At 52.8% G+C, this 15,306-nt stretch overlaps 4 protein-coding genes across 4 annotated transcripts; 1 reads left to right on the top strand and 3 right to left on the bottom strand.

Moving 5' to 3' along the window:
* Window positions 1-858: 858 nt before the first annotated feature.
* Window positions 859-2,376, bottom strand: BU25DRAFT_473180 (Zn-dependent exopeptidase; the record flags this gene model as incomplete). Its single annotated transcript, XM_033710870.1, has 2 exons — window positions 859-1,360; window positions 1,411-2,376. The coding sequence occupies 2 exons, from the start codon at window positions 2,374-2,376 to the stop codon at window positions 890-892; spliced, it is 1,437 nt and encodes a 478-aa protein (XP_033559942.1). The 3' UTR covers window positions 859-889.
* An 843-nt stretch (window positions 2,377-3,219) lies between these two features.
* Window positions 3,220-5,687, bottom strand: BU25DRAFT_492664 (glycoside hydrolase family 3 protein; the record flags this gene model as incomplete). Its single annotated transcript, XM_033711656.1, has 3 exons — window positions 3,220-3,982; window positions 4,031-5,531; window positions 5,579-5,687. The coding sequence occupies 3 exons, from the start codon at window positions 5,685-5,687 to the stop codon at window positions 3,220-3,222; spliced, it is 2,373 nt and encodes a 790-aa protein (XP_033559943.1).
* Window positions 5,688-7,373: 1,686 nt separating this feature from the next.
* BU25DRAFT_473202 (uncharacterized protein) lies at window positions 7,374-10,073 on the bottom strand (the record flags this gene model as incomplete). The annotated part of the gene is made up of 9 exons (XM_033710871.1): window positions 7,374-7,729; window positions 7,763-7,970; window positions 8,021-8,088; window positions 8,160-8,357; window positions 8,448-8,598; window positions 8,658-8,862; window positions 8,907-9,567; window positions 9,646-9,781; window positions 9,984-10,073. The coding sequence occupies 9 exons, from the start codon at window positions 10,071-10,073 to the stop codon at window positions 7,374-7,376; spliced, it is 2,073 nt and encodes a 690-aa protein (XP_033559944.1).
* Window positions 10,074-10,798: 725 nt separating this feature from the next.
* Window positions 10,799-15,180, top strand: BU25DRAFT_396544 (uncharacterized protein; the record flags this gene model as incomplete). The annotated part of the gene is given in 5 exon segments (XM_033704837.1): window positions 10,799-11,001; window positions 11,051-13,659; window positions 13,678-13,756; window positions 14,185-14,295; window positions 14,410-15,180. The coding sequence occupies 5 exon segments, from the start codon at window positions 10,846-10,848 to the stop codon at window positions 15,178-15,180; spliced, it is 3,726 nt and encodes a 1,241-aa protein (XP_033559945.1). The 5' UTR covers window positions 10,799-10,845.
* Window positions 15,181-15,306: the final 126 nt, after the last annotated feature.

Below are 15,306 nucleotides of genomic sequence, written 5' to 3' on the forward strand. Positions count from 1 at the left end.
AATAATGTCCCGCGATTTCTCTTTCGAGCTTTTACCCACACAAGTGGGGGCGGGCCGTCCCACGCCATCAACAACACATTCGAAACGGTGCCCTATGGATTCATGAAAGGTCAGCCGGTCCGACCATTCTACAACGTTCCAGAAAAAGATCTCCATGCGATGGCAACAGCTCACTACCATAACAAGCACACGTCTCTGCCGAACTTCAGCTCCTGGGCGGCATCTCTGCATATAGTGTTGAACTATGCTTTCTTACTCAGGGAACAGGCTTTTGTAGCGGTCATGGACATACAAGATCTTGACTACGAGGTTCACGTGTGGCATGTGCCTCATCTCATACCGAACTTCAACAATCACGAATATATTGCTTACGGTGTCAACAGTAGGAAAGGTTACGCTGGAGTATCGATTCGAGCAATCCCTGGAACGCGGCCTGTCCGCTATATGTCCAGAGTTTAGCAGTCAGTGTGTATGGTTTGGTCAACTACTTCACGCTATGATGTTTGGGCATTTCCTGATGTGCGTCAATGGATCGCTATGCTTCGGGCCATATCACAGTATTCATTTACACAGGTAGGTCCAGGAGGTAGCCATATAATGGTGTTACGTGGAGTCCCACGACGTGATTATGCACGAATGGACGTCGAGGGGAAATATTGGGAGCATGTGGTCAAAGATGAGAAGTGGGTAAGCACAATGAGCTGCGACCGTTAGTGACATGCTTGGTTGAAGATACTCGAAACACATATTGCACAACTACATCTTGTAGCTTTTCGAAGAGCTGGATAAAATTTTCAATAACAATGCCTCCCGCTCCACAAACGGAGACATCCTGGTATTATCCGCAACTACAACGCCTTATGATCTTCCCAACGCCTCAACTCATTCTCTAGTCCAATCCAACAGCAATCGCCGCCAACGCCCATTCCATGAACCCAGCATTCGTGTCCAGAATATTCTGATTGAACTCACTCAACGTCGGGTAAAAGTTCGTACTATACCCAAACTCCATCGTATACCCATAAACCTTATTCGCGCCAGGCTTTGCCCAGAACCTACTAAACGCATAATCATCACTGGCACCAGAGGTAGGATACAGACCCACCGACTGACCAGCAGTGTACGAGCGGCCACCGACGGCCTTCATGGCTGCAACCGTCTTGGCGGCGACGTTCTTGATGTTGGTGAAATCGGCGGCGGGGATGTACTCTTTGTAGACGGTGTCGCCGGTCACACCACGTTTGCCGTCAAAGGCGCTGTTGAGGAAGTTCTGGGTGGGGGTGGTGGTTTGGTCGTCGTCGTCGCCCCAGGAGTAGAGGATGTCGCCGGCGGCGGAGTGGATGTCCATGAACCAGCGGACCTGAGACGATATTAGTGGTACCAATGTGAATCTGCAAGTGTAAGGCGTACCTTGGAGAAAGTGTCGTAGATTGAGACATGGTTCTTTGTCTCCGCCTCAGATGCAGCAGCAGTGCCGTAGAAAGTCTCCGAGCTTGGTGACGTGGAAGCAGGTGACTCACTAGCATCAAAGTACTTGCGGAAGTTCCACAGGAAATCGAAGTTGCGGTTGATATCCACGCCGATGGAAGACCCGCTCGAACCGGACTTAGTATTCCTGTTCTTGCGCCATAGAGAGCCACTGGACTGGTCGTATGTGACACCATCTGGGTTGACGAGAGGGAAGAAGACGATACCGGCCGCAAGAATGCTCTTGACTTGGGTGTTGGTGTAGGTCTTCTTGCCATATGTAAGCCCAGTACCCGCTTTGTCGGCGGCGAGCAAGTCAGAAATCCAGTAGAGGAGCTGGTCAGGTCCACCCCGTTCGCGAGCATGCACACCAGCGCTGAAGTAGAGGCGATATGCTGACTTGTCTGTTCCGGCGCCGACGAATCCAGCGTAAGAAGTAGCACCGTTGAAAGTCTTGTACGGAAGTGTGACTGAGCCAACACCGTAGTTCTTAACCAGTGCATTGAATGCAGAGTTTACTTCGGCGACGTTCATGATGCTGGAGATCGTAGTGCCACTTGCCTGCGTGCCGAGACCAACAGGAGAGACTGTACCAGCCTTGAAGCGGTCGCCAGTGCCGATGGGTGCAGTGGCCGCCCTCTTGACCATCTGGCGGTGAATGGTGATCTCATCAACTGACTCGTACTCTTTCGTCAGATGCGAGATCTGGTCCTCCGTCAACAAAGCATGGAGTGTGAAGTGGCCATCGTCCGTAGAGTGAGCGACAGGTCTGCAGCCGAAGTCGTAGGTGTCATTGCGAACGATGTCCCGAAAGTGAGCAGTGGTGGGAGCCTTGAGGTGAACATGCAAGAGCTCGCCCAGAGCCACCGAGCTCTGAAGGATAAGAGCTGCACCAAGAGTGTATTTCATGTTGATCTATCTGGAACGAAAGCGAAAAGATGCGATAGACCAAACGAAACCTAGCAATAGATGTCAGACACGCCACGTCTTAAATACTTCACCGTACCAAAGTCTCCTCGCCGGTGTGTCGTTTAATTTGGATCATCTCCCCTTCTGACCCCATCAAAGCATCGGCGTACGTTGTTTCTCTCCTTCCTACCTGCCGAAAGTCCCTCGTTCGCCGCTCCTCAATGCGAGTCGGTGCAACCGTCTGACCAATCACGCGTTCCAAACATAGTGTCGCCTCCACGCTAGCCGAGCATACCTTCCCGATGCGGTCAACACCGGGAACGGGCGCTTGTAGCGATCATTTAATCTTCCTCTACCGGCGTCGCAAGGTGCATGCGTCGGTATGCTTAATCGTCCTTATCGCTCTTCGGACCTTCTTTGGACCTGCCTTGTTCTTGTTTTGGCGGGCTTGGATACGGGGGTTATATGAGCTGCGAATGCGCGTGCGATGCGTAAGGCAGGAGCGAAGACTTAGGAGCTGGCCGGACTCAGACACGTGCAATTTGCGTGAGGAAGGTGCGTGTCACGACTCTGCGACAGTGCAAGAAGGGCCGCCCACGTCATCTTCCTCGTCGGTTGCGACACGAGGGAGCGGGAACAAGGCGGGTGTACTCAAAAGTGCGACCTGTTCGAGCAAGCAAAAAACGATTGCTGAAAGCGTGGTTTGGCAACATCAAGAATAGCATTGATAGGAGATGTATATAAGACTGCGGTACGATGCGATTGGGTGCCGAAGGCTAAAATTGAAAGAAGCTCGAAGAACAATACAACAAGAAGAAAGTCAAGGTGGGATGCTTCTTCGACTTACACAGTCAAAGTGTTGCTGACCCTCAAATCCCTGCTGGAAGAACCAACATTGAACTTGTACTCACCACGCACAATCTGCCACTCCTGCTTCTCAACATTCCAAACCGACAAATCACGACGCCTAAGCTGAAAGCTAGCCTTCTCAGTCTTGCCAGGCTGGACCTTGACCTTGTGGAAACCGCGAAGCTGGCGCACAGGCTCGTCAGCAGCAGCAGGAAACTCAACGTACAGCTGCGCAACCTCAGCACCTGCGACCTTGCCGGCGTTGGTGATGTCGGTGCTGACTTCAGCAACAATGTCCCAAAGGTCCTCACGTCCACCGACGGCGAGGTCGCCGCTTGCGAACTCATTGGAGAGGAGCTGGGTCTTGGGTGCGATGTCGACCTTGTTGCCGTACTTGAAGGTGGTGTAAGACAAACCGAAACCGAATTCGTAGCGGGGAGTGGAGTTCTTCTGGTCGAAGTACTTGTAGTCGATGTAGTTGCCCTCGGAAAAGTTGATCACGGATTCCTCGCTGATTTGGGTGTTCGGGTCGTAGTCGGACTCGTTCTTGGCGATGGTGTGGATGAGCTTGCCGGAGGGGTTGACATCGCCGAACAGGACATCGTTGATGGCGTGGCCAGAGGATTGGCCAAGCGGTCCGCCGTAAAGGATGCCGGTGACGTTTTCGTGGGTGGCCCACTGGTCGAGGAGGCGGGGACCGACGGTGTTGACGACAACAATGGTGTTGTTGCAGTTGTCAGCGACGTAGTTCACAAGACTATTAGACGTTAGTGGATGAGCGTTCAACGGCAAGATGAAAACCTACTTGTCACCCTCGGCGTTAGCCAGCTCGCTCCTGTCGCCTCCTTCACCAGCGAAAGCGTTGAGGAACACAACACACGCCTCAGAGCCATCAGCAATCCCAAGAGTAGTCTCGGAGATCTCGGTACCGGAACCGTCGCTAAGCTGCATGCCTCCACCTGAGCTCTCAACGACGGTATTGTTGAGCCACCACTTCAGCATGAAGCCGTCGGACTGAGCGCGCTCGTTAAAAGCCTGGAAGGGAGTGACAAGGAAACCGGCTGAGGACATAGCTGAGCCACCGTTCTGCGACATGTGCCCGTCCATTGTTGCGTCAACTCCAGACATGACGGTGAGAGCAGTGTTGGGACCCATAAGACGCGGCGCGGCGTGGAGGCCGAAGATAGAGATGGCCTTCTTGTTCTTCAATGGGAGGGCATTGTCCGTGTTCTTGAGAAGTGCGATAGAATCAGCGGCGTACTGGCGAGCCAAGTCACCGTGCTTTCCACGCACATCAACATTGTCGGTGTATCCAACGCGATCCGGGTAGACCTCCTGGTTCTGCTTGAAGTGGCCCATCAGCTGGCGGATGACCATGTCGTCGAGACGCGCTGAAGCGAACGTGCCATTCGCGATACCGGCGACAAGAGTGGAGTTGCTCCAGTACGATGAGGAACCGTAGTCCAGTCCAGCGTTGGCAGAGTCGAAGCTGGTGTGCTGAGCGCCGGCGTCGGGATGGACGTACCCGGGGAAACCAAGCTCAACCTTCAAGTATCTGGCAAGAGTGTCTTGGTTCTCGCAACCGTAGGATCCATTGATCTTTTGCATTGAGCACATGGCACCACCGACACCACCCTTGACAGCATCATAGAACGGTGCGAGGTAGGTCTCGTGGAAAGCCTTGTCGCCGATCTCGACACTGTAGGCCCCGCTGGAGGAGGATGAAGTGGAGTTGCCATCGTCTTGACGGCGGCGCATTGAGGGTGGACCACCATCAGTCGAGTTCCCACCAGACCCGCCAGCTCCTCCGCCCATGCCACCACCCATACCGCCACCGCCGCTCGAGCCTTGACGGTTGGTTTCCTGCTCGTTGAGAACGTAGTGCTTTGCACTGGGAATGACGCCAGAAGCAGTCATACCGCTCGCAAGCCGACCAGCCATGATACCCGACATGTAGGAATCAGGACCATAGGATTCGCCACTACGGCCACCCCATGGGGAACGTCCAAGAGGCTGCACAGTCGGAGCATATGCAACGTTCATGCCCTTGCCCTTGAACTCGGCACCGAGACCCTTGCCCTGACCATAGACAGCGTCCTTATCCCAGGTCATCGACATTGCGAGTCCGGCTGGCCAAGCAGTGACGAAGTAGTAGTTGATTGGATTCGCGGACGAGTCGGAGCCCTGGATGGCAGAGTAGTTGCCTGCACCGCTGCCGGTGATGATGGAGAGCTTTTCAGTCGTTGAAAGCGATGCGACGAAGTCTGAAGCCTTGTTGAAGGCATCTTGCCAGTCACCAAGCTTGACTTTGGTGTGTTAGTAACGAAGATTTCTGAGGGGTACCATTACTCACTGGTACCGGAGCTCAAAATGGCCTCGGTGTAATTGGAAGAAATAGCAGCGTCAACGGCGCCACCAAAATAAAGCGCGGCCAGAAGCCAAATATCAGTCTTCATCATCATCTTGGATGAGTGAAGTATATGTTCAGAGAAGCGAATGTATGGTCTATCTTAGATCGAAAAGGCAAGTAGAAGCGAACGGATAGAAGTGAAGAGGTTACTATTGACGATAAACGAAACAAACGGCCGTCAATACATCCATTTTAAACATCTTGATCTCCGCGATGCCCGAAGTCGATCGTGGCAAGCTTTGTGGCTTCGTACAAGCTTCGCACAGCTGGGTGACGGTGTAGCTTACGACTACCATGACGCTCTGTGCAAATGCTTCAGCCTCGTAGTGCAAATCTCAAAATTAAGGATAGAATGTGCACGCGGCCGCCTAGGTAGTAGCATGCTAAAGCTAGCGATGCATCAAATCTGATATGCTAGTGCGGCGTGGCCGCGTATGCAGCAGGGGTAGGGCCCGAGACTGTCAACGGCCGTAGCCGAAAGCCACCAAAAACGTCAACTTGCAACAACGTGGAGATCCAGAACATAGTCTTGATTGGCCGTTGCAGTGACGATAGGAGTAGCGTTGGACGTGCGCCATAGAATGCCCCGTTACCAAACAAACAACCGGCCCATAGGGCAATCGTTGAAATCGGACCGTCCCCATGATAAGATTAGTCGTTTTGCACAGCGATGCGGCTCTGTTCGATGATGTTTTTCGATCCTGGTAGGTTACATCTGTCTGTCTGGGCCGGTCTCTGGAGTTGTTGTACAAAGTCTGGCCATACTTTGAGCTGCGCAGTCGTAGATAAGGCATCTACCGGTGCTTGCCAAAATGTATAGATCCCCCTGAATCTGGCTCGCTACTGAAGCCCTCTACCTCTCATACAGAAGCGAAGGCTTCCGAGTGGCTGTTGATTGTCTGGTTGACAGTTGTGACAGCTTGGTAGACGTCATGCAGGGCATCAACGTTGGTAATAGCTGTTGAGGAAGGAGGTTCTGGCGGGTACCAACTACCTAACATATTAGCGTTTGTTTATTTAATGAACTTCCATAGCTGAGCTGAATCGATAACTCTTACATTCAACAATAGCCGCTCACAAGCCTGTCCGCACGACTATACCATGGTGCAGATGTACTGTTTGCATAACTGTTCCAAGTTTAGGGGGGTTCGTACATTTTGACAATCATTACACAGGTCGTGTGTAGAACATGTATGGAGACACTACCAACATGCCTCCACTATGAAAACAACGACTGTCTGCTTCGAATCGCCTGTGCTAAATGTCTGAGCTGTCTCAGCCGCAAACCACATCAGACTATATAGCATACCTTTTTATGAACGTCTAAGATCTTTGCTACCTTAAAATTACTTTGGTGTCGTTGCCCTGGAGCATAAGTTACTGTGTACCTTTTTTCCCGTGCAGAACAGTGTTGCGTTGCTGCAGCGATGCTTAAAAGCCTTGAGCGCCCATAGTTTTTGTAAAGGAATACTGTGAAGTCTAAGGGACCCTGTGACAGCACGGCAAGTCACCTCTAGCCTTGTGGCGGCTGCGACGCCCATGTTCATGCAAGATCGCTATGGTGATCGGTACCTGGGCTCGTGCAAAGCAGAACCACACGACCAGATACAAGCCCTAGACAAGCCACGTCCTTACGCACTGCCGTAGACATTGATCGATATTCAGGCGGAAGCCACAGGAAGCCTTGCTGGTTACGTAGTATCCACTGGCCCTGCACAACAGTGTTGGAAGACTGCTTCTATTTCCAAGAAGGCGATAGTACAATTGAGAGGGACGACAATGGAATATCATCTATATTGGAGTGGAGGATCTTGCCATCGGACGAGAAGGTTAAGTACGAAATGTACTCAGAATAGCCTTCTAGCGTGCTGCGACACGTCCCTGTTGCCGTCTCCCACATCCGTACTTTCTCGTCGTGAGATGCCGACGCGACCAGGTGCCCGTCTGGCGAGAAGGCCACCGCCCTGACCTCATCAGAATGGCCCTCTAGCGTGCTGCGACACGTCCCTGCCGACGTCTCCCATACCCGTACTGTCTCGTCGTCAGATGCCGACGCGACCAGCTGCCCGTCTGGCGAGAAGGCCACCGCCGTGACTCAGTCAGAATGGCCCTCTAGCGTGCTGCGACAGGCGTCCCAGTCTGCTTCCCTTATAGACAGCATCTCAACCCGCTGTGGCACTTGATCCACAAAAGTCCGTCGTACCAGACTCGCCTCTGGTGCGAACACAAGTGCGGAGCAATAAATCTGCAGTGGAGCATCCGCGAGCACGGATTGGAACCGCAGCACAAATCGCTTAGTGTCGTGAAGAAAGGTTGAAACAAAGCTTGCAGATGGCTGCTTTACACGTCAGCAGACCACTAAGAGGGTGTTTTGTAAGATATTACGCTTGCAAGTGACTGAAGGCTGTCGAGCAAGTGAACACATCTGCTTGATTCTCTCATGAGACTCATAGCTTCGAGCCAATGGAGAAGGTGCTTCTGGAGAAAGATTGCGTCGTGTCTCCGTCTGTGATGTCTTGCTGACTCTGCTTGAGATGATTAATCCAGTAGCGACATGCATACTGCAGATCAGGTGACAGACTGCTAGCAACTGTCCCCTCGTCGATCTCGCTTCTTAGCACCCCAGGTCCGGAGAGGCTGCACATGTCCTGACGAAGACCGCTTAGCCCAGACATAAGCTCAAGGCAGCGAGATGCGAGCTTCATGTGCGTACTTCTCTCGTCTACTTAGAACGGGCTCTTTCTCTATTTTTGATGGTCGACGAGAAACTCGCGGAAAGATAAGTGCAGGAGTCTGATAGAAACGTCCTCACTGTCAGGAACACTATGAACAGAGTGCAAAGAGTCAAGTAGACACTTGATCTCCTCTTGTGGAATTTGAAGGAGACATGCAAGTGAGATTGTAGAGAGCGGACTCTCTAGAACAACAATACTGCCTACCACTTCTCTGAATGCGTAAAGCCACTAACAGGGAGGTAAGTCCGATCCAGCTGCGAAAAGGTCGCCTTTCGATACTGCAGAACCTTGCCTAAGTAACCCTCAGGATTGCTTCCCTTTGTGCCAATATATCGACACATGGTAGCAGCGTAGATGAACAGCGGCACAGCTAGCTCGACTAGGGCTAAAATCTGGTGTGTTGCCGGCCAATCTGCGGCCAACATGCGCTCTTTTCGTACCGCACCGAGCCCATGCTCCAGGAAAAGTTGTATATCGTGTTCGATCGTGCTCCTGGGAACTTCGTGGAGGACTAGGTCTTGTATGTGCCATTTGACATCTCCTTGAAGCCGAGGCGAATGTGGAGCTCTGGCCTGCTAGTTACCACGATCCGTAACGGTACTGGCCGGATGTCCTTCGTCCGGGCAAGCAGCTGAAGGGTCGTCCGGATGTCTTGCTCCCGCTCACACTCGTCTGACGCGTCTATCACGACAACACGCGCCGAGGCCTGCGAACAAGCCTGCCCTATCTCAAGGAGTGGCTGCAGGACTAGCTTCTCGAACTGGTCTTTTAGAGCCCTATCCGAAATGCCTGAGTCCTCGTCGAGTACCTTCCTAATCCCGGGCAGCATGCGTTGCACGTAGGTCACTAGGTCGGTAGCGATGGTAGTGAAGAAGCGTGAGGCGTTGCTGCACTCACCTTCGCCTTTCTTGAAGAAGAAGCTTGCTCCTAGCCGACCTTGGCTGGCAAATGACTGCGCAATTGTCCGCGCAATCGTAGACTTTCCTGTGCCAGCCATGCCGCTCAGCCAGAATATAGGTTTTCCATCCTTATCGTTGGCCCAGCTTGTAATGTCATGCAGCAGTGCGGTGCGGGTGTTGGGTAGGCATCGTGAGTTGTGCTCTTCGGTGTGGCAGTTGTAAGATGCCCCTTTCGCAACAGGTAGTGCGGTCAGATCTAGCTTTCGATGGAGAGTGTGGGCGTCCTGAGTCGCTAGATCTAGCTTCTGGTCAAAGTCAAGTATAAGATCCATAAGAGTTGGTCAGCCACTTTTGCTTGCACTGGAAGGAAGCGAACAAGGCACTTGCATCTGATCAACCTGGAGCGCTAGCGTGAAGGCATGCTCGTAACCTTCCATGTCAAAAACAATCTTTTCTACCTGCTTGCTGGTGAACGGCCACTTCAAAGCTCGTACTCCAAAGCGGCTCATGGCCTTGCGGTTTTTTCCGGCTCCAGCTCCTCCTTCAGCTTCTCCAGCTCTCATAAGCATTGCTTGAGCGACTTGAACAGGCCATGAGTTGTGGAGAGTTGTGCTTTGTGTGGCCCGTCTAAAAGTTTCTTGATACTTTCTAGGATACGCTTGATGCCGCTAAGCTTTTTCTCAATGCGTTCGATGTCATTTTTGCATCCTTCACGGCGATGGAGTACTGATAGCAGAGTGCGGCGATCTTGGCAGATATGTCGATTACAGCGATGACGCTGGCTATGCCCGAAAGACCTTCCATAACGCGATACCTGGCATAGAGGAGAGATGCTCCGGCAGATGCAGTATTGCGCTGTTGTAGGTCGATCCAGCAGCCAGGCCGCTCTCAGGCTGTGAGAAGTGCTGCGAACCATCATCAGCTGCACAAGGCTGGGAAGGTAGGCACAGCTAAGCGCTACAGCATCACAGGGGTGAGGTCCAAAACGCTTCGGAAATTTGTTCTCTCGAGATCCGTTCGTCTCTCAGCGTGATGATTAAGCTGGCCGGGGTAATCTTCGGCTGGGGGGCCACGTTGGAATATCTGCACATTGCGAATGCGGCTTGCTCGGACACGTTCGCAAATTGGTTGCGACAGCTCATCAAGCTTAAGCACAGAGTGTTGAGCCGTTCGGAGATCGATATTGTTTTTGCAAGGCCTCTACCGCAATGGGGCAGACATTTTGATACCGTGCAAGCTGAAGCGCTAACAGCTGGCGTGGCCATGCTGTATTTGTGAGCGAAGATGCATTGTATAAGTATGATACTGGCACGATGGCAGAGGCGATTGAGTTCTTTCACCAATGAGCGATGTCAGAGTTCAGGGAGAGAAATATACAACCGTGATTAGAGATGAAGAAGTGGAGCACTGCTGTGGAATAAGGGTTTCCGTATCGATAAGACTAGCGCGTCAATGACGCGACGCGTCGCCCAACTAATGGAAATAGCCAGCCACGGCAGCGTCTTCACCACAAACATACCCTCACACTCCTTTGACGTCTTTTTCTTTGCTTGTGGTGACAAGAAATAGAATCTCCATGGCGTCCAGACCGGAAATGCGAGAGGACGATGAGTCCGGCTTCTGCAAGTTCTTTCGCAATTTACCGCACAAGAACGAAGACACTGTCCGGATCTTCGACCGAGGCGACTATTACAGTGCCCATGGCGAAGATGCAAAGTTCATTGCGAACAGTGTGAGTGCCGCGGATACCCGACTTTCAGTGTCTGTTCTAACAATTGCAGGTCTACCGGACGACAGCTGTCCTGCGTAAGCTGGGACGGGAGCCCGGTCTCGACTCAGTCACCATGACCACGATGGTCTTCCGCAACTTCCTCCGAGACGCACTTTTCCGACTGGGCAAGCGCATTGAAATATGGCAGTCGACTGGGAAGCGAATGGACTGGAAGGTGGTGAAGCAGGCCTCGCCGGGAAACCTGCAGGACCTCGAGGATGAACTTGGAGGACACATGGAGAACTCGCCAATCATCTTGGCCGTCAAGGTTTCTGCGAGAGCTTCGGAAGCTCGCAATATTGGTGTTTGCTTTGCTGATGCCAGTGTACGCGAGCTCGGAGTGACTGAATTCCTCGACAACGACCTTTACTCGAACTTCGAATCACTCCTGATCCAGCTCGGCGTGAAGGAATGCTTGATCCAAGCAGACGGTAACAAGAAGGATGTTGAGCTCAACAAGCTGCGGACGATTGCCGACAATTGTGGATGCGCTGTGGCAGAGCGAGGTGTTGCCGACTTCGGTACAAAGGACATCGAGCAGGACCTACCTCGATTACTAAAGGACGAAGGTGCGGCAGGTACACTACCACAGACCGATCTCAAACTGGCGATGGGCGCAGCAGCTTGTCTGATCAAGTACCTTGGCGTCATGTCTGACTCGTCCAACTTCGGCCAGTACCAGCTATATCAACACGACCTCACACAGTATATGAAGCTCGATGCAGCAGCTCTGAAGGCACTGAACCTGATGCCGGGGCCGAGGGACGGAGCAAAAAACATGAGCTTGTACGGCTTGCTCAATCGCTGCAAAACACCCACCGGTAGCCGACTGCTCTCTCAATGGCTGAAGCAGCCTCTCATGAACCTGGCTGAGATCGAAAGGCGGCAGCAGCTCGTAGAAGCGTTTGTCAATGACACCGAGCTGCGGCAGACCATGCAGGAAGAGCATCTGCGATCGATACCCGACCTGTACCGTCTTGCAAAGAAGTTCCAACGGAAGGCCGCAAACTTAGAAGACGTGGTTCGTGCGTACCAAGTCATCATTCGGCTGCCTGGTTTTCTCGAGTCGTTTGATGCGGTCATGGACGAGCAGTACAAGGACCCTCTCGATGCCGAGTACACATCAAAGTTGCGGCAATACTCAGCCGCATTCGTGGGTCTGCAGGATATGGTTGAGACGACAGTCGATCTTGATGCACTCGACAATCACGAGTTCATCATCAAGCCTGAGTTCGACGAAGCTTTGCGAACGATCCGTAAGCGCCTCGATAGACTCAAGCGCGAGATGGAGTCGGAGCACATGAAGGCTGGTGATGACCTCAACCAAGATACGGAGAAGAAGCTGTTCCTCGAAAACCACAAAGTCCATGGGTGGTGCTTCAGACTAACAAGAAACGAAGCGGGTTGCATCCGACAGAAGAAGCAGTACCAGGAGATCTCGACGCAGAAGAACGGCGTCTACTTCACAACACCATCGTTGCTGGAAAAGCGTCGAGATTTTGATCAGCTATCCGAGAATTACAACCGAACACAGTCTGGACTTGTTAACGAGGTCGTCGCAGTCGCATCCTCGTACGTCCCTGTTGTTGAAAAGTTGGCAGCCGTACTCGCACACCTCGATGTCATCGTCGCTTTCGCACATGTATCGGTACACGCACCCACATCATACACACGGCCAACCATGCACCCTCGCGGTACAGGCAACACCATACTCAAGGAAGCCCGACACCCTTGCCTGGAGATGCAGGACGATATCTCCTTCATCACCAATGATGTCAGTCTAGTGCGTAACAAAAGCGAGTTCCTGATCATTACAGGCCCCAACATGGGGGGCAAATCGACCTATATCCGACAAATTGGAGTCATTGCCCTCATGGCACAGATCGGATGCTTCGTCCCAGCTTCGGAAGCAGAGCTCACTATCTTTGATTGCATACTGGCCAGGGTGGGTGCAAGTGACAGCCAGATCAAGGGCGTGTCAACCTTTATGGCAGAGATGCTAGAGACCGCAAACATTTTGAAGTCTGCCACGAAAGAGTCATTGATCATTATCGACGAGCTTGGTCGCGGTACAAGCACATACGACGGCTTCGGTCTCGCATGGGCTATCTCTGAGTACATCGTCAAGGAGATCGGCGCCTTCGCACTCTTCGCGACGCACTTCCACGAGCTTACTGCCCTCGCTGACACGTATTCGCAAGTCGAGAATCTTCACGTTGTCGCACACATTTCAGAAGGCGCTACCGAGACAGAGAGCGGAGTGCAGAAGAAGCGCGAAGTCACTTTGCTGTACAAAGTCGAGCCAGGCTTCTCAGATCAGTCGTTCGGCATCCACGTCGCCGAGCTGGTCCGCTTCCCAAAGAAGGTCATTAACATGGCTAAGCGAAAGGCAGACGAGCTTGAAGACTTTGCTGGAAAGCACGAGGAAGGCTTCGTGCAAGCAAGCAGAGAGGAGGTTGAAGAGGGCAGCAAGATGCTCAAGGAGATGCTAGCCAAATGGAAAGAGGAAGTTGAGAGCCAGGGCTTGACAAAGAAGCAGCAAATCGAGCGCATGCGCGAGCTGGTCAAAGAGAACCAGGCGCTGCAGGCAAACGGGTTCTTCAAGGGCATCCAAGCAATGTAGGATTCGTGTAACAGTGTGTTCAGCATGGCGTTTGGGGTGTACGGTCAGAGAACTCAGTGCGCTCACCTCTGGGGCGATGCAAGGGCAATCCGCGTAGCTTTAGCGATATACCAGCAATTCGATTGATTCCACACCAGCCAACCTGTGTTGGTTACACTGAACCCAAGCTCTTGTAACTGAATCTTTGCATTACCAGAGGAGCTACTGCTTCTCTCGTCTTCCATAGTCTCAGACTCATATAGGACGCTAAATCAATCAATCAATCAATCAATCAATCATCGGAGCTGGTGTCCAAGCAGCCAATGATGCGCTGTGGCACAGCCGGGCGCCAACCCCGCCATGCTTCCGCATCCCACCTGCCGAGCTCCGCGCCTCTGCTATCTACTCCCACGCCGGCCTCGACTGCTCCTCGTTCCCTCCTGGCCTTCTCCTCTCACACATTCGCAAACATGGCACCCTCACAATCCCTAGTTGTAAGTTCATCCGGCGATATGGAGGGAGCTTAAGCTGACACAGCTTAGAACAAGCTCAAGGTGCAGCTCAAGCTGTCGATCTCGCGGTTACGCATGGTGCAGCAGAAGGACACAGCGAAAGCGAAACAGCAAAGACGCGAAATGGCGCAGCTTCTCGAGGTGCGTATAGCTCGCTACAACTTCCATACTTCGTCCCCGACATTAGGCATCCATTCGGGGCCGCATCATCACGCGGCGCACTGCCGCAGTTCACACGGCAACAACAGCTAACAGGTCACTCAGATTGGCAAGCTCCAATCCGCACGGATACGCGTCGAAAACATCATCCGCAGCGACATAACCACCGAACTGCACGAGATGCTCGAACTCTACTGCGAACTCCTCCTCGCGCGCTCCCAACTCCTCGACCAGCCCACTCCCTCACACTCTTCCACGCCCATTCCGCTCGACCCTGCGCTCGAAGAAGCAGTACGAAGCATAATATACGCCGCGCCGCGCACAGAGATTAAAGAACTGCACCAAGTACGGGCATATCTCGTCGAGAAGTTCGGGAAAGAGGTAGCGGTCGCGGCGATGGAGGGCGAAGGCGTAGCAGAGCGCGTTGCAAAGAAGCTGGAGGCCAAGACGCCCAGCGAGGAGCTGGTGGATGCATACTTGGGCGAGATCGCACGATTCTACGGTGTCCCATTCGGCGCACCAAAGACATCGTCAGACGACGACGATGACGAGCCGAGCGGTGGTGTAGCTGAAGAAGCAGACACAGAGGTTCCATTAGCAGCTGACGGGAAGAAGGACGACGAGAGGGAAGCACTAGTAAAGGCGACGCCACCGAGGACGGTAGGGCCGCAGAGTCCGCTGAGGGTCGTGCCGCCAAGCCCAAGTACGGATAATGTTGCGCCGAAGCTGAAGCTGCCTGGTGCGGCGGCGGCGAAGGTGCAGAAGGCGGCGGAAAAGAAGACACCGGTGAAGAAGGACAATGGGCCTGGAGGGAAGATACCAGATGTGGACGAGCTGTCGAGGCGGTTCGCTGAGCTGAAGCGGTGAGCTGTGCTAATATGAACGCTTTCAATCCGTTTGGTGTTGAGAGTAGTGAAGCGTCAATAAGTCTTATTACCTTTTAGACGTCTACATGATGCCTGATGCAAGGATTGTATTAACAGCCACGCAGCG

Source organism: Macroventuria anomochaeta (assembly GCF_010093625.1).
Source record: "Macroventuria anomochaeta strain CBS 525.71 unplaced genomic scaffold BU25scaffold_24, whole genome shotgun sequence".
Taxonomy (NCBI): Eukaryota; Fungi; Ascomycota; class Dothideomycetes; order Pleosporales; family Didymellaceae; genus Macroventuria; species Macroventuria anomochaeta.